The sequence below is a fragment of the Nannobrachium achirus genome, assembly GCF_963921795.1.
Source record: "Nannobrachium achirus genome assembly, chromosome: 16".
Lineage (NCBI taxonomy): Eukaryota > Metazoa > Chordata > Actinopteri > Myctophiformes > Myctophidae > Nannobrachium > Nannobrachium achirus.
The window spans coordinates 47,373,829-47,393,012 of NC_137823.1; the positions used below are offsets into that span (position 1 = coordinate 47,373,829).

The 19,184-nt window shown below is 44.7% G+C and overlaps 1 protein-coding gene across 2 annotated transcripts in view; it reads left to right on the forward strand.

The window, feature by feature from the left end:
• Positions 1-16,123, forward strand: part of LOC308300445 (scaffold attachment factor B1-like) — a 38,249-nt gene extending 22,126 nt beyond the window's left edge. For both annotated transcript variants that reach the window (XM_080744285.1, XM_080744286.1), the window contains 3 exons: positions 14,131-14,252; positions 14,843-15,035; positions 15,780-16,123. In XM_080744285.1, coding sequence (XP_080600411.1) covers positions 14,131-14,252; positions 14,843-15,035; positions 15,780-15,827 — 363 coding nt within the window. In that variant the 3' untranslated portion in view covers positions 15,828-16,123. The remainder of the gene's footprint in view (positions 1-14,130; positions 14,253-14,842; positions 15,036-15,779) is intronic.
• The last annotated feature ends 3,061 nt before the right edge of the window (positions 16,124-19,184 follow it).

Consider the following 19,184-nt stretch of genomic DNA (forward strand, 5'->3'; position numbering starts at 1 on the left):
TTACCATACCCTAGGTGGCCGCCACCACATCCCAACAGAGAACTCTCAGTATTTAACCTGTTGGAGTACTATAAGCTAAACCAAGTACATCAATATAATGTAGTAAAACCGTTATTATTTGCAGTAGTCAGGGTGATGGGCACTGGACAAAAGGGCAGGCTATAGGTGCCCAGTGACGCCAAACAATTGTAAGCTAAAGCAAATATAAAACAATAAACAGACCATTGGGCAACAGCCGTTTGCAGCCCTAGTAGGCTAGGTGCACGCAACGGCCGAGAGCGAGAGGAGAGTGCCGTCCACACCGACAGTGGGTGGGAGACGTGAGTTGTGTGTGGCACTTCAGAATGGGCACTGTATCAGGAGGGTGAAACACCCGGACAAAACAGCAGACTGTGTCGCTGGCCCTGGAGGGACAAGCGGCCGTGTTACTACTAGTATTTATAATTAACATGAACACTGAGACAAGAGCAGAGAGAGAGACATTGAATAAACCTACCACGTTGTTGAGCGCCGAGCGCACGGCGCCGGTTATAATGCTCACCGCGGCGGAGACCAGGTAGGAGGAAACTGAAATACAAATTAAGCCCACGTTTACACTCGGTGAAGACACCGGAATAAACAATGCTGCGGAGAGGGAGTATTACCAACTTACCTAGTGTGCGTGGTGAGTTATCCTCACACACTAGTGCAGGAAGCTCAACAAGAGCGTTTGTAGCCGTAGCTATAAAGGAAAACAATAGAAGGTCAAGTTCAAGTCCAAAACATAGCAGTGCAGGAGATCTCTTGAACAACAAGACGGAGAGACATACCTGCGCTGAAGCAGAGTGAACATGGGCTGTAACCCAACGGGTCAGCCCGGTTCGGAAAGCCAAACTTTAATTCAAACACAGAGGCCAGCGTGGCGTGGCACCCACAGCAGACGGAGAGACAGACAGCTAACGCGGGCCGGAAATGCACCGCTTTAATACTGGTACAGGTTAGTTCACTGATAGGTGGAGGAGGGGCCGTGGGAACACACGCCCGTCCTGCCACAATCCACCCCCGACAACTGCATCGTCGCCCCGACGATGACTTGACTACCCCTAATTCCAGGGTCTGTATAAAGCGGAGACCGCATTTGATGCGGACACGGAATTAGGAACCGGACCTCTATCCACTGTCTGTGGGAGATGGTAAGGATTTGAGTGTTGTCCAGCTGTGGACCTCAACGTTCTCCGTTGTCCAGCCTCGCTACTACCAGCTGTATCGTCCAGTGATCTAGGGAGTGGAAGTGAACTGTTGGACTCTACTACCTTCGAGTCCCCAGTCACAACCGCAGGTGGTTCGATCGCCCCCAGAGCAGTGGGGATCGAATCTCCATCGTAAGATTCCCCCTGCTCTGGACTCACCTGTTGATCACTGTCTCTACGTTCGAGTGGTTCGTCCTGAGAACTGGGTGGTTCGGAGGCTAATGTTGCCTGCGCCGTAGAGTGCTCCCTGTCGTCAGGCTCAGCCAAGATATGGTCTTCCTGGCCAGAAGGACCCAAGGGGGCCCCTGCTGGAAGTGGATCCGCAGGCAAAGGTAGATGGGTCTGCGGTATTTCGGAGTTCAGAAGGAACCAGTCCCCATCATTGCGATCTTCGTCTACCAAAGAGGATGACCTCTCGGTCCGTTGGTCACTTGGGGAGTCGCTGACCGGAGACTCTCCCCCAATCCGTTGTTTAAGGAGGGTGCGATGAACATGCTTCACTCGACTGGGTTCCTTCTCTGGTGCGATGGTGTACACTGCCCCGCCAGGCCCAGGAGCTCTAACTACCCTATACACTTCGGAGTGCCACAGGTCGTGGATTTTGTGGCGTCCTCTAACACCAAAGTCACGAAGATAAACTAACTGACCCTCCACCAAGGCCGGGTCACGGACTTTGGGGTCATGACGCGCTTTTCGACGTTCAGCCGCAAGCTTCAACCGATCCTGGGCCCCCTCAAAGGCTATCTGAAGTCTGGTCTGGTGTTCAGTGACCCAGTCATTCACACTACCTGCCACTGGTTCCGGGACCCTCCCCAACAGGAAGTCCACAGGTAGACGTGGTTCCTGACCGAACATCAAGTAGTAAGGTGTTTCGCCTGTGGCCTGATGGGGGGTGGTGTTATAGCAGAAGAGCTTCTGCGGAAGACAGTCCACCCAGTCCCTCTTACGGGAGGAGGGCAATGTGCGTAGGAGATTGTGTAATGTTCTATTGAATCTCTCGCACTGTCCGTTACCCTCAGGGTGGTACGGAGTAGTGCGAGATTTCTGAATCCCGTATAAACTGCAGAGCTGTTGGATGAGGGACGCCTCAAAGTTCCGGCCCTGATCCGAATGAATACGGCCAGGGACTCCCAGTTTGTAGAACCATTCGTTCACAAGCACCTGAGCGACAGTGGATGACCGTTGGTCCCTAGTGGGAATGGCTATAGTGTATTTGCTGAACACGTCAGTTATAACCAAGACGTTCTCCACTCCCGTCCGAGACGGTTCCAAGATAGTAAAGTCGATGGCGATGATCTCGTTGGGCCGGGAAGCGAGTAGGTGACCCATAAAGCTTCGTGCAGCAGGTCGGGTGTCCTTTGCCACTTGACACCGCTCGCATTCCAGGCACCAGCGGGCGATATCCTTAGACATCCCCGGCCAATAACACCGCTGGCGGACCAGCTCGGTGGTGCGCTCGACACCTTGATGCCCATGTTCCTGGTGTAGCTGAGTCAGGACATCATCCCGCAGAACAGCAGGCAAGACCAACTGAAACCACTCCTCCCGTCCGTCTGGACGAAAGACCTTACGATGAAGCACCCCTTCTCTCTCCACGAAACGGTCCCATTGATCAAGCAGTGTCGACGTTGACTTCGACAATTGTTTGCGCTCCTTAGGACCTGGACGGGTCCCCTGCCTCCAGTATCCCAGAACCTCCTGAATGACCACATCCGCCATCTGTAAGCCCCGTAAGTCAGACACGCTCTGGCCAGGTAAGGCTGTCATCGTAGCCTGGGTAGCCAGCGCTACTTGCTCCGGTGGCACCACCAGCTGTAGCGCAGTTGGAAGGACTGTACCCGGCATCAACCCCTGCAGGTCCGTAGGCCCAAATGGGTGCTGTCGGGAAAGGGCATCTGCATTTCGGTTACTCTTGCCTGAACGGTACTTAAGCTCGAAGTCGAATTGCGCCAGTTCGCTGGCCCAACGCTGTTCTATCGCACCAAGTTTGGCCGAAGACAGGTGAGCGAGTGGATTGTTGTCGGTATAGATGACACACCGATGTCCCAGTAAGTATTCGCGGAACTTTTCAGTCATGGCCCACTTGAGCGCCACAAACTCCAACTTCATAGAACTGTAGTTTGACATGTTGCGCTCAGTGGGACGAAGACCACGGCTAGCGAAAGCTACCGGGCGCACCTCGCCTTCCTGCTCCTGGGAGAGGACAGCGCCCAACCCGCTGTGGCTTGCGTCCACTTCCAGAATGAAGGGTAAAGAGAAATCTGCGTACGCAAGAACAGGGGCGGATGTAAGCTTCTTCTTCAAAGCCTCAAAGCTGGATTGGCACTGCTTGGACCATAAAGAAGGAAATTTTCTTTCAGAGGTTCTAAGGGAGGCCCTCTTAGCCTTAGTCCCTGCCAGCTCGGCTACCAGAGCATGCAGGGGGGCGGCCATCTTGGCAAACCCCTCCACAAAACGGCGGTAGTAGCTAGCGAAGCCCAAGAACGAACGCAGATCAGCCACCGTGGCAGGTTGACGCCAGTCAGCAACCGCCTCGATTTTACTGGGGTCCGTGGCGACTCCCTTGCTGGAGATGACATGGCCCAAGTAATGAACTTCGCGTTGGAAAAACGCACACTTTGACAGCTTTGCTTTCAAGCCTTCGCGCTGCAGGCGACCAAGAACGACTTCCATCCGTTCCAAATGCTGAGCTACGGTGGACGAGAAGATCACAATATCATCAAGGTAGAGGAGTAAGGTTTGACATTGTTGGTCCCCGAACAAGCGTTGCATCAGTCGCTGAAAAGTCCCAGGAGCATTACAGAGCCCAAACGGCATACGATTCCACTCAAAGAGGCCGAATGGGGTGCAAAAAGCGGTCTTCGCTCGGTCCTTCTCAGCAACCGGAACCTGGTTATATCCGCTGGCTAGATCCATAGCCGAGAACCAACGAGCTCCGGCTAGGGAGTCCAGGGACTCCTCGATACGAGGCAACGGGAATGCGTCCTTCCTAGTCTTGCCATTAAGACCCCGGTAGTCCACACACATGCGGAGACTCCCATCTTTCTTCTTTACCAATACGATGGGGGACGCATAAGGACTGCAACTCTCACGGATGATGTGTGACTCAAGTAACTGGTTGATGTGTGCTTTAGCTAACTCATATTCAGAGGGAGGAATGCGCCGGTACCGCTGTCGAACAGGAGCATCATCAAGTAATGGTATCTCGTGGGAGATCAAGTCAGTGCAACCCAAATCGCCTTCGTGAGTTGAGAAGACTCCACTGTACCTTTGAAGAAGGTCTCTGGCTGGACCTTGGTCTTCACTCGATAGAGCTCCCAAGTCAAGTGCCTCAATCTGTTCCGAAATGGAAGTCGACATGGTTTGAGAAGAGATCGTAGCTGTGACCAATCCGACCTCGGTAATGCCTGAAGGCAGGGTGACCACCTGAGTATTACTCACGTGGCCCACAATAGTCCGTGGATACAGCAGCACGTCTACAGTCCCTACGTTGACTACTGGGACGTAGACTGTGCCTCGAGTGACCCTAAGCAGTGCTGGGGAAGCCAACAAGCCAGCAGGTAGACCCGACTCGGGGGGCTCAAAGAGAACAGAGGTGGGAGTTTGTTGCTCGGTGCACGTTGCGGCAACCAGCTTCATCGTGCCCCCAGGGATGCGGCATGCACGCTTACCACGGACCATCACTCTCCCAAGGCCAACGACAGTAGGTTGTGTTTCAGCCCGATGGCATTGTTGTAAAGCATCTACAATGGGACTAGGGGCCTGTAAGACAGAACGTGTTTTAAAGAGCGCAGTCCCATGTTGCCCAAAGAGCTCCCGATAGCGCCGGACCAAGACATTCATCCCCAGAACTCCAGGTGCCTGAGACGTGAGGGTAGTTGGGGGATCTTTGACGATTAACACCCCGCACTGTGGTACAGACTTCCCACAAAGCTCAACATCCAGTTCTATGTAGCCAACGTAGGGGATAGGAAGGCCATTTGCGGCGCTCAGCCGCAACCAGTGACAAGATCGAAGACGGTCCTGACCCAATGGTTCAAAGTGCTGGAGAAAGAAGGACTCGGTTATTGTAGACACCATGGACCCAGTGTCGATCAAGCAAGGAACCCCTACCCCACCCATACAAACATCCAGGTGTGGACAAGATGACATCAAGCTTGATATCATCCCTGCATCAGTAATAACTTTGGAGCCGGTAGGGTCCCCACCCGAACTGTGGCTCTGCAGTTCGGGGGGTGTCAGTTTTCCGCCTGGTCACGTGGACGAGACTGCCTACCCCCATTAGGGGGAGGCTGAGGATAGGGGGGACGCCATTGGGACCTACACTGGTTCGCATAGTGTCCAGGCTGCTGACACTTCCGACAAATCACCGGTCCACCACTGGGTGGATGACTAGGCGGTTGAGTGCCATGTAGGAGCGCCACCGTCTGTGTGAGCTGGTTCAACTGCTCCTGTTGTCTTTTAAGCATCTCTTTCAACTCTGTGAATTCTGAGCGCTGTGGTGAGTTACTGTCCGATGAACGCGCGGTGCCATGAACAGCGTACTGAAGACCATGTGCCGAAGGAACGGAATAGCTACGACCCCTTGCACCCCCTGGCATGCCCTCTCGTTCCCACCGAATGGCTTCCTCTCGAACCTCCAACAAAGTACTGGTGGGGCGACGACGTACCAGTTGCTTCAGTTCCCGACGAAGGGAGCTGTCCAAGACGTGTTCAGTGAACTGATCACGCAATAAGACCTCGGCATTGGACATGCCGGCCGGCGCGCGCTGTCTGACTCTCTCCATTAAGCTCATGAGAGCAAGAGAAAATTCTTGCAGTGTCTCTCCGTCTTGCTGTTTCCTGCAGAAAAATGCCTCCTGCAAAGCTACGTAGGACTGTGAACACCCATAAAGGTCTCTCAAAATGGAAATGATTTTCTTGGGATCCTCCCTCTCCACAGCAGGGCGATACTTTATCTCCTCTCGTGCCTCCCCCTCCAGGTGATCAAATAGAAAAAAAGATTGGTCTATGGCCGAGAGATATCGAGCGCGCATGCAAGCCTGTGCTTCCTCAACCCACTCGTTGATACTAACACCCGACTTGCCGCCGAAGTACGGGCACTTCCTATCTCTCGGGACAAAGACCAGTCTCTCGGGTATAGCACTAGCACCACCCAAAGAGGGTGTAGGAGGTGGGACGGGCACATTAGAGGTAACTATACTAGTACCTGGTTCTACTTCTCTCTGCTCTTGTCTCAATGAACAATTGTCTGCTTTTAGCTGAGCTACCAGCTCTCTGAGCTGTTGTAGCTCCTCCTCCATAGCAAACACTGAAAAGTTTCAAGACTTACGACCAATTTGCGAAGTACCTCCAGGACCTGAGGCGGAGACCAGGGATCCAAGTTAGTTGACCAATGGGTACTCACACGTCCACTGACACAGACTGCTGCTTTGTTTCAAATAAAGAAGATAACAAATTATCCAAAATACACAACACCACAACTCCTCTTCTTTTTTTTTTTTTCCTTTTTTTTTTTCTTTTTTTTTTTTTTTTAACTAAACAACTGGTCTAATAGAACAATAATAGTAATAATAGTGATAATAATAATACCAATAACCAAATAATATAAGGACAAGGGGGAAGAAAAAAAAAGAAAACAAAGAAAAAAAAATTACCACGTCTCTGCCTTTTTTTTTCGTTTTGTGTCTCCTGCCGACCCACGTCAATTTGTAACAGGGTGGTATCTACTAGTCGCCAGACAACGCCACCTGGGGGATTACGCCCCAGGAAATAGTTAATTATGGAAGTATCTAATTCAACTACACCATGTACAATATAGTTACTCCCCGCCAGGTTCGTTCACATTGTATAAAGTAGGGCAGAAACGTGGTTTAAACAAGTACAAAAGCTTTATTTAATTAGTCTAGTGTTATCAAAATCATCATCATAGCAACAATAATAAGGAATGCATTCGCTGGTTTAAAAGTCAATCATCACATTGAGCACAAATAGATTAGAGATATATAGTAGGGCAGGAGAGAGGGGTCTACCAGCACCCCAATGACATGTTTTCGAAACCTGTTTTTTTAGGACTGTTATGATGTCTAGTTATGATTTCTGCTTGTTGCCGTGGTCAACTAATGTCCCATGGGGTTCATTTTTAACCTTTTCTCACAACTATTCCCAATCTGAACCATACAATGGTCATAACAGAAAATGCCATAACTCTTGATGTAAACAACCTACAGGGACAAATGAACACACTTTTTTATATGATTTTGACCCAGGGAATTCATTAAATTGGTTATTGTTAACATTTAAGCACATCTTAACCCTATTTCAGGACAGAAACGGCAAAAAATAACCCAAAAATGTTCAAAACACGTCTATACTTCTCTTTGTACAGATAAATTAAGGTGTATTATTTTTATACCACAGGTTTTTTAGGACCCTTATGATGTCTAGTTATGATTTCTGCTTGTTGCCGTGGTCAACTAATGTCCCATGGGGTTCATTTTTAACCTTTTCTCACAACTATCCCCAATCTCAACCATACAATGGACATAACAAAATGCCATCACTCTTGATGTAAACAACCTACAGGGACAAATGAACACACTTTTTTATATGATTTTGACACAAGGAATTCATTTACGGCATCATTTTTAACATTCAAGCACATCTTGACCCTTTTTCAGGACAGAAACAGCGAAAAACTACCAGAAAATGTTCAAAAACATCTATATTTCTCTTTGTACATATAAATATTAAGGTGTATTCTTTTTATACCACTTGTTTTTTGAACCCTAATGGTGTCTAGACAATATTGCTTCTTGTTGCCGTGGTCAATCAACGTGGCTTGGGGTTCATTTTAACCCTTTCTTACACCTATCCCCAAAACAAAACATAAGATGGAGATAATAGAAAATACCATAACTCTTGAAGTAAACAACATACAGAGACAAATCAACACATTTTCCCCACATCATTTGCACCCAAGGAACTCATTAACGTGGTTATTATTAAGATTCAAGCACATTTTGACACTACTTCATGGCAGAAACTGCAAAAGAATTGCAGAAAATATTCAAATCACATCTATATTTCTCTTTGTACAACATTTCTAAGGTCACACGTCATGTTTCTTAGTACCCTAATGGTGTCTAGTGTCAAGATTTAGTATTGTTGCCCAACTCATGTCCCATGGGGTTCATGTTTTTTCCCCAGATATGTTTTTGGGCTTTTATGCCTTTATTGACAGGACAGTAGACTGACAGGAAACGGGGAGAGAGAATGACACGCAGCAAATCTGGACGGGCTCGGGGATCGAAACAGTGACCCGCTGCAGGCTACACAAAGCCTACTGTATGTGGGATGCGCCCAGACCATTTTTAATCGATGTCCATACGTTATCAAACAACAATTTCACTGGTCAGTGTCTTCCATCTCATCAAACTCCACCTCATCCTCTTCCTTATCATCATCATTATCATCACTGAGGACAGCCAACAGGTCAATGAGAGATTGGAAGAATTGGCCCACAAGACCAGACAGGCTCCAAAGTCCCTCCTTCCGTCTTCTGCCACCCCTGACCTTCGTCATAGGTTTAGGCCCCCACAAGATTGGCTCAGCTGCTGGCTTGTAACAGGCCACTCACTCTATAGTTCACCCGCTGGATGTGGGGGATGAGCATATTGGCAGAGGGGCAGGCAGGCAAAATGCACTCTAGACCTGCTGCAGAGGGTCTCGTCTTCACCCACCAGTTTATTCAGCATCTTGCTCCTAGCCTGGTCGACTGATGTCTCGCGTGCTTGATTTTACATCACACACGCGAAGGCTTCCAGCTGCTCCTGCACTTCCGGCTTCAACTTACACTCATCGCCAAGCATTTCTCTCAAAATGTTGCATTATGTATAATGCAACATTTTGAGAGACCAAATTTAGCAATAATCGTAACAATCATTCTACAGCCAGCTGGGCAATGAGTGTAAGTTGAAGCCGGAAGTGCAGGAACAGCTGGAAGCCTTCACGTGTGTGATGTAAAATCAAGCACGCAAGACATCAGTCGACCAGGCTAGGAGCAAGATGCTGAATGAACTGGTGGGTGAAGACGAGACCCTCTGCAGCAGGTCTAGAGTGCATTTTGCCCACCTGCCCCTCTGCCAATATGCTCATCCCCCACATCCAGCGGGTGAACTATAGAGTGAGTGGCCTGTTACAAGCCAGCAGCTGAGCCAATCTTGTGGGGGCCTAAAGCTATGACGAAGGTCAGGGGTGGCAGAAGACGGAAGGAGGGACTTTGGAGCCTGTCTGGTCTTGTGGGCCAATTCTTCCCCAATCTCTCATTGACCTGTTGGCTGTCCTCAGTGATGATAATGATGATGATAAGGAAGAGGATGAGGTGGAGTTTGATGAGATGGAAGACACTGACCAGTGAAATTGTTGTTTGATAACGTATGGACATCGATTCAAAATGGTCTGGGCGCATCCCACATACAGTAGGCTTTGTGTAGCCTGCAGTGGGTCGCTGTTTCAATCCCCGAGCCCGTCCAGATTTGCTGCGTGTCATTCTCTCTCCCCGTTTCCTGTCAGTCTACTGTCCTGTCAATAAAGGCATAAAAGCCCAAAAACATATCTGGGGAAAAAACATGAACCCCATGGGACATGAGTTGGGCAACACTACTAAATCTTGACACTAGACACCATTAGGGTACTAAGAAACATGACGTGTGACCTTAGAAATGTTGTACAAAGAGAAATATAGATGTGATTTTAATATTTTCTGCAATTCTTTTGCAGTTTCTGCCATGAAGTAGTGTCAAAATGTGCTTGAATATTAATAATAACCATGTTAACTCATTGCATGCCAGGCCCGATAGTCCCGAGATTATTTCAATGTCTTTCCCTGCCAGGCCCGATAGTCCCTAGAATTTCCGCCATTTCAAATTTTTTTTCAATTTTTTTTTCTGACCCCAAAAAATGTAGTAGGCATGATAGAAATCGCGAAATTGCATGTTTAACCCCCATAGCAACCCCATCTATCAAACATGGCAGCCATCTTTGTTTACATTTTAGGAAAACATAATGGCTTCTATCTCATGAATGCCTGAACGGATTTCCATTCGGATTTTTTTGTTTGAAAGCTGTGAGCAATGTGGACACACGTGGTGCATTATCTAGGCATGGGTGTGCATGATCCGTGCACTATGAATTACATGGAAGTCTATGGAGACCAGAGGCACCGTAGAGTACGAAGGTATGTTAAAATGGCGGGGAATGTGTTAATGAGTTCCTTGGGTGCAAATGATGTGGGAAAATGTTTTGATTTGTCTCTGTATGTTGTTTACTTCAAGAGTTATGGTATTTTCTATTATCTCCATCTTATGTTTTGTTTTGGGGATAGGTGTAAGAAAGGGTTAAAATGAACCCCAAGCCACGTTGATTGACCACGGCAACAAGAAGCAATATTGTCTAGACACCATTAGGGTTCAAAAAACAAGTGGTATAAAAAGAATACACCTTAATATTTATATGTACAAAGAGAAATATAGATGTTTTTGAACATTTTCTGGTAATTTTTCGCTGTTTCTGTCCTGAAATAGGGTCAAGATGTGCTTGAATGTTAAAAATGATGAGGTAAATAAATTCCTTGTGTCAAAATCATATAGAAAAATGTGTTCATTTGTCCCTGTAGGTTGTTTACTTCAAGAGTTAAGGCATTTTGTTATGTCCATTGTATGGTCCAGATTGGGGATAGATGTAAGAAAAGGTTAAAAATGAACCCCATGGGACATTAGTTGACAACGGCAACAAGAAGAAATCATAACTAGACACCATAAGGGTCCTAAAAAACATGTGGTATGTTTCAAAAGATCTGGCAGGATTATTTGGACTGTCTGCCCACTATATCCCCTACAGGTTGACTTCGTTGTCTTAAGATGATCTGAGAGTTCTGTCAATGGGTTCTGTGGAAAAGTATAATGTCTTGATATAGAGTAAGAGTGTAGTGGTGGGCCATTCGGGGAATGGGGTGGGGGGTGGGTTTGGGAGGATTGGGTTTTCTGTCTTTTTTGTTATCTTTTTTGTCTTTCATCTTGTCTTTTATTTTTTATTTTATTGTCTTCTTCTAAAAAAAAAAAAAGAGTGATACATTGTTTGATGATATTTGTATAATGATTGACAATTGTTAATAAACACATCTTTAAAAAAAAAAAAAAAAAAAAACATGTGGTATAAAAAGAATACACGTTAATGTATTTGTACAAAGAGAAATATAGATGTGTTTTGAACATTTATGGTCGTTTTTCGCTGTTTCTGGCCTGAAATAGGGTCAAGATGTGCTTTAATGTTAAAAATGATGCCAGAAATGAATTCCTTGTGTCAAAATCATAAAGAAAAGTGTGTTCATTTGTCCCTGTAGGTTGCTTACATCAAGAGTGATGGCATTTTGTTATGTCCATTGTATGGTTGAGATTGGGGATAGTTGTGAGAAAAGGTTAAAAATGAACCCCATGGGACATTAGTTGACCACGGCAACAAGCAGAAATCATAACTAGACATCATAAGGGACCTAAAAAACCTGTGGTATAAAAAGAATAGACCTTAATTTATCTGTACAAAGAGAAGTATAGACGTGTTTTGAACATTTTTGGGTTATTTTTCGCTGTTTCTGTCCTGAAATAGGGTCAAGATGTGCTTAAATGTTAAAAATAGCCACTTTAATGAATTCCCTGGGTCAAAATCATATAAAAAAGTGTGTTCATTTGTCCCTGTAGGTTGTTTACATCAAGAGTTATGGCATTTTCTGTTATGACCATTGTATGGTTCAGATTGGGAATAGTTGTGAGAAAAGGTTAAAAATGAACCCCATGGGACATTAGCTGACCACAGCAACAAGCAGAAATCATAACTAGACATCATAACGGTCCTAAAAAAACAGGTTTCGAAAACATGTCATTGGGGTGCTGGTAGACCCCTCTCTCCTGCCCTACTAATAGATATACAGACAGGCCAACACTAGGAGGGAAGGAGAGTTGGGATGGCCAATCAACCCAGGATAATGGTCCCCAACTTAAGACACAGCAAACTCAAAACACTCAAAATAAGTAAATAACAAATGAATAAAGCAAAACCAAAATACAGAAAAGGGGGGTTACCATACCCTAGGTGGCCGCCACCACATCCCAACAGAGAACTCTCAGTATTTAACCTGTTGGAGTACTATAAGCTAAACCAAGTACATCAATATAATGTAGTAAAACCGTTATTATTTGCAGTAGTCAGGGTGATGGGCACTGGACAAAAGGGCAGGCTATAGGTGCCCAGTGACGCCAAACAATTGTAAGCTAAAGCAAATATAAAACAATAAACAGACCATTGGGCAACAGCCGTTTGCAGCCCTAGTAGGCTAGGTGCACGCAACGGCCGAGAGCGAGAGGAGAGTGCCGTCCACACCGACAGTGGGTGGGAGACGTGAGTTGTGTGTGGCACTTCAGAATGGGCACTGTATCAGGAGGGTGAAACACCCGGACAAAACAGCAGACTGTGTCGCTGGCCCTGGAGGGACAAGCGGCCGTGTTACTACTAGTATTTATAATTAACATGAACACTGAGACAAGAGCAGAGAGAGAGACATTGAATAAACCTACCACGTTGTTGAGCGCCGAGCGCACGGCGCCGGTTATAATGCTCACCGCGGCGGAGACCAGGTAGGAGGAAACTGAAATACAAATTAAGCCCACGTTTACACTCGGTGAAGACACCGGAATAAACAATGCTGCGGAGAGGGAGTATTACCAACTTACCTAGTGTGCGTGGTGAGTTATCCTCACACACTAGTGCAGGAAGCTCAACAAGAGCGTTTGTAGCCGTAGCTATAAAGGAAAACAATAGAAGGTCAAGTTCAAGTCCAAAACATAGCAGTGCAGGAGATCTCTTGAACAACAAGACGGAGAGACATACCTGCGCTGAAGCAGAGTGAACATGGGCTGTAACCCAACGGGTCAGCCCGGTTCGGAAAGCCAAACTTTAATTCAAACACAGAGGCCAGCGTGGCGTGGCACCCACAGCAGACGGAGAGACAGACAGCTAACGCGGGCCGGAAATGCACCGCTTTAATACTGGTACAGGTTAGTTCACTGATAGGTGGAGGAGGGGCCGTGGGAACACACGCCCGTCCTGCCACATAAGTATTTGCACATGTTTTATCTCGTCCCTGGCCCCAAAGCCACACATACCATGTAGCAGTCATGTCTACCCCGATGCGATTAGATAATTTATCAATTGTGCTTGTCTTGTGTATATGCATGTCTCCATGTCTGACTTTTGTTTAGATTTCTTTTCTTTTTTTAGCATGTGATTGTTTGCGGATTAGTCTGCAGACCTACCAACATGTATGCATTTTACATGCAGGCAGGCAATTTCACATTACAGTACTCTGGTACAATTGGTCCCTCCAAAGTATACAAAATGGCCGTGTTGCGAGTTTGATTATGCACCACTTTACGCGCTGAGTAGAGAGTAGACGTCCTTGCAGTTGTGTAGCCTTTGTTTGTAATAATTAAGGGACATTACTTGACATTATTACATTACTTCATTTCTGAATGGGCGAAGATGCAACTTTATGTGTTTACACGATCAGCAACACACCAGGAACCAGCAGCATCTGTTTTATCTGACATTACGTAGTGATGGCATAATGGGTTTTGGGTGTTAAGACTGTGGGGGTATCGAGCACACTTTGTTCTGTCACTTTAGCAGTGCATGATGATTTAACCTCAGTCGTGGGGGGTAGAGGGGTGGGGAGAAGTTTATGAACAGCAACAAGAGATAAAGGGGTGTCATGCGGCCTCTCTCTGTGGTGAATGAAAATCATACACCCTAAATCACTTGTCTGATGGCTCTCTGTCGCCTCCCGCAGGATCAGTGCGGCAACCACGTCATCCAGTATGTGTTGCACCATGGCAGACCAGAGGACAAGAGTAGGATCGTTGCTCTGGTTCGCGGGAAGGTTTTTGTAATGAGCCAGAACGTATATTCAAGGTACGCCAATTTCACATATCACATAATCAACTGGGTTGTATACTTTTCCACTGCCATTTAGTGCATTTTCATTATCCACCAGGTACGCTTTCTTCATAAGGTAGCATATGCATATCAAGGGAATTTCTTGTTTATTTTTTTAATTCTTGGGTATGACAAAGATGAACACATTTGTATTTACAAAATAATATCCAGCTATGACTATAATATTAATGTTGTGGTTGCATCAACAAACTAACACAATGGCATAGACATAACCGGCAATGAATTCCTTACTGAACTGTATGTAATATTGTCTTTAATTGCTTGTATATTAGTACCTATGCTGCTACCTACATCTATACGTACATCTATGCATTCTATCACTCTTCCTGCATTGGATTGATGCCAAAGAGATCATTTTGTTGTACACTTATATTCAATTCAAAATGAAATTATCCATCCATCCATCCAAATAACGTCTTGAAGAATGCTGGGCTTGCAATATATGAAAACTTGAATAGGCCAATCCCTACAATCTGAGGCTCAATAATCAACTTGATCTACTGTATGTTTAATGGCGCTCCCTTCTCTGTCTTTGTCAACCTCAGTCATGTGGTCTCCAAGTGTGTCATCCACTCTTCGCCTGCGGAGAGAGCCTTGCTGATAGACGAGGTGTGCAGCCAGAAAGATGGCCGCCACAGCGCCGTGTACTCCATGATGAAGGACAAGTACGGCAGTTATGTGGTCCAGAAGATGCTTCACAAGGCAGACTCGGTTCAGCGTGAAATCATCCTGCAACAGGTTAGTGGACTGTTTATAGACATGTATATTAGAGGTGCACAGATCACAGTTATATCCACAGATACCACGGATATAATCGTTGAAGTAAAAGATTCAATATTTATTCGTTATTATTTATCCAAAATGTATATAACATGGGATTAAAGAGAAGAGGCGATTGAATTGCGGTTCAGCCCAAAGCAGCACCTTATGACTGACAAGGGGGTGGCACCCTGCTCACATGGTGGGCGTGGTTTTAAGGTTAGGTTTAGGCATAATTTCTGTTAGGGTTAGGCATAGTGTTTGTGAGTGAGTTGGCCTTTAAATTAAGGGGCACTGCAATCACGCTGTTAGGCTGCGTGATTGCAGCCTAATATGTACCGGATGTGACATAAAGAACAGATCTACAAGCTCACAACATGCTGCAGCCTGATCCTATGCCCTAGGATTGGTGTGGCAAAGAATTTGGAATGGAATTATACCATTCTATATTTCTATGCTTTATTTATGCGTCACTGCCTATTTTTGGGCATTGCACATGGGAGTAAGAGACTTACTCTTAAGGGATTTGGCTCCTCGGATAAAAGAAAAGATGTGAAATACTGTAATCAAATGATTTTACAGATCAGATCTAGTTGAGTTGTGTTTTTCCTTTCCCTCTTGTTTGATGGATGTTGGACTCAGTGAAATGAGTATTTTATTGACTTGATGACAAGATACGAGAATGACTTTGAACTTTCTTAACTTTCTTATCTTTATTTATAGATGCAGCCTGATAACGCTGAAGACAGTGAAGACAGTATGAAGAGTTAGGTGAAGCATGAAGAGTGGATCTGATCTGGGTCCAATCGGCAGCCCCACACATGGCCATTCTCATCCCTCTCTTTGTACTGTACCACCCTCTCTCTGTTAATTGTCTTTATTATGATATGTGGCAAAAGAAAAGGAATGTATGTAGAAAGAGCTAGCTTCTAACCGCTGCAATGTAAAATATTCAGTCAGTTATATAAATATGTTTTGTCATATTGTTATAGTCATGTGCATTAGGTGAAATAAATAACACGTTTTTGGAGACAGAATTTTGACTAATTACAGTACCATATGTATGATTAAACAGGTCTTACAACATTTGATGTGTTCTGTTTTTTCAAACCTGTGCATATGGTCAAGTACTGTAGTCTCGCTACTAAACGACAACTATGGGTGCAGTACATGGGATCCGCTTCAACTCAACTAAATTATGGTTCTAATTAGTTCCAGATGCCATCCAGCCAGCTCTTTGTGGAGGATATACAGTTAACAATATATAGAAGTACTTTGTGGACGATATACAGTTAACAATAGCTCCCTCTGGTGGAATTACTGTACTTATCTCTGACTTAATAAAGCCAGAGTGATCCATACCCTTTAAGACCTGGAAAAATGCCTAAAAATATATTTTAAATCCTAATGGTTTTCTGAAAAACGTATGTTTCTTGTTTTTAATGTCAAGGACCCCTAGAATTATATGTATTTGACCGCGGACCCCCATCTCAAAATACTCTAACTATTAAAGCCAAGCATTTTGAACCCTAACCCTTTGAATATGGTTTCTAGATACATCTGAACAGAATAAGTGAGAGTAATAGATGGAGCAAGAACCTCTTCTAGTTCTATATTTGTTTTATTCCCTTTGTTCCCCTTTAGAGGAGGTATAGTGGTAAGTTGTTACCTGTTACACCTGTGGTGGGTGTGGTTTTTAGTGTCTTATCTGAATGCTCACTATCAAAGTACCTGTAAACAACCCCTGAGAGAGAAGACTGTACATTAGGAAGACCTCTCCAATTCAAGCAATATGAAGATATTGCTGATTACTTCTATATTCGCTTTGGATTTACCTTCACTATATATGGCGGTAAGTAATTCATTTTAATGGGCTAAGCAATTTAGCCTGCATTTTCTTCAGCCATTGTATGTACAGTACAACTGCAGATGTGACTCAAGCCCACCCTTTACACAGCTGAGCTGTGTAATATTAACCTAATCTCTTTTCTTAGGCTACATGTGTGTGCACAGTGCTTGAATGCCTGTGAATAGAGTATCAAGGTGCAACTTTCTGTGTCATAGGTAAAGTGTTATTTTAGGCCAAACACTACAATTGTGCCCCCCAAAGAACACTCGATTATTTATGTTCTCATGTTATCAAATGGACTGAGAGTCTCAGCTGGCAGTTCTATTTTAGGCTTGGCTGTTTCTACTAACATCCCTATGGGAAATTGTGAGACATTTATTCCTACTCTTCTACAAGAGTACGGTACCTTGCTTCGCACTCATAATTGGACACATTCTTACCTGGGAGCTGTCCAGTGCAACCATACATTTCTGCAAATTATATAAATCTAAACTTTGTGCACATAACCTGAACTAAAGGTATTAAGCATTACTGGAGATCTACAAATATCCCACTGCAAGGCACCGGAAATATTGTTACTTTATAAACATACAACCATGTATTGCTCTGTTGATATTTTATTGGTAGACAGTATGTTTGCCAACCTGTAAGTCCATGTCACAGTTGTCACACCATGATGATTAAGTGCTGTTTTAGTAGCCTATAATAATTGCTTCCATAGAAATGCACTTTGTACCTTGAGTCAGTCATGATTCAATTGACGCATTGTTCTATATGTAGAAACTATTACTGCATAACCCCCAACTGTCTCTTTATTCTTAGGACAGATGCTGTATACAGCCAAAACAGCACTGTAGTGGTGGTGCTGTTCAACTATCCTTGTTATTTTTCTCTCTCCTTTCTATCAGTTTATAACTCCAGAACACTTGGATGGGTCAGGACATGATCTTCTAGATAGTTCTGGGTCTGGCGACTGGTCAGATAGTTCTGGATCTGGTGACTGGTCAGAAAAAGGTAACAGACATGTTTCATGTATAACAAACATGTTTCTATGTGTGTGGCTTGATCAAATTTCTCATGGTACCAAGCATGGGCTACTTGGTAAAGCTACACTCAGTCTCATTTCATTTCTCTTTAAGGCAGCAGTTCCACAGTGAGATTCAACTCTAATAAAATCAAAATGACCAAGGAAGGCAACAGGAAGAGTGAAGAAGTGGAAGGTGCAAACAGGAACACGGTCCATGTATGGCATATCACTCATTTCCTGGAGTCCCAACTATATTTTCCTATATTCCTAATCAGGTTATGCAAGTGTCCCTGCTTATGTCTTAATTAGGATGACACAGACCTCATCTTTGACATTACACCGTGGCCAGAAGATGACACTGGGTCAACTGTTGAAGATGCTATGAAAAGCAAAGGTTTCCTGGAGAACAAAGAAATTCTTGCAGGTGGTGTGCATACTTATTGCATAAATAATACTGAATCTGAAAATTGAATGCATTGCATTACTGATGATGTGTAAGTGTTCTAACTTTGAGTCTTATATCCTATTTTCAGGCATCATTGCAGGAGGAATTGTAGGACTGACATTTGCAGCTGTACTGGCAGCAGTTATAATCTATAACAGGAAGCAGAAACATCTTGGAGGATCTATATATTAGGCCAAAGGGTTTCCAATGGAGTATGTCAGAAATCCCTGCTGCTATATTCTAAAATGATCAGACCCAGCATTACTTAAACTGTTGTATAAGTAGAATGTAACAATTGTGCATTTCCCCACAAACATTTGAAGTAAGTAGCCTAACAGTAACCAATGGTGGTGCATATTAATTACTTATTATTTAAAAAATCACACCCATTGTGAAATGAGTTTTGTCTGGTTTATTTATGAGTTAATTTCATTAAGCGTCCCGCGAAGCGTGGCCAATGTGACCCTACATAGCCTACGGACAAAGCCAGATGTTGAAGCTTAGCTCCTTCCAGGGGCACCACTCAAAAAAAATCACACCAGTGTGAAGTGTCACAGTTAATTTCATTAAAGGAGTTCACCCCAAAAATGATTACTACTATCTATTGATTACTCACGCCATGGAGACTTGATTTCAATAATATTCTTTGTTTTTTGTCGCATTCCTAAGACAATAATTTGATTAAAATACATTTACCCCCATTGATTCCAGATATAGGAATGAGTTGGGGAATTATGTTAGGGGACTTTATTTGTATTTGTAGTGTTGTTGAATGAGATAGGGAGAGAAGTTCAGTCACCCGAGAGA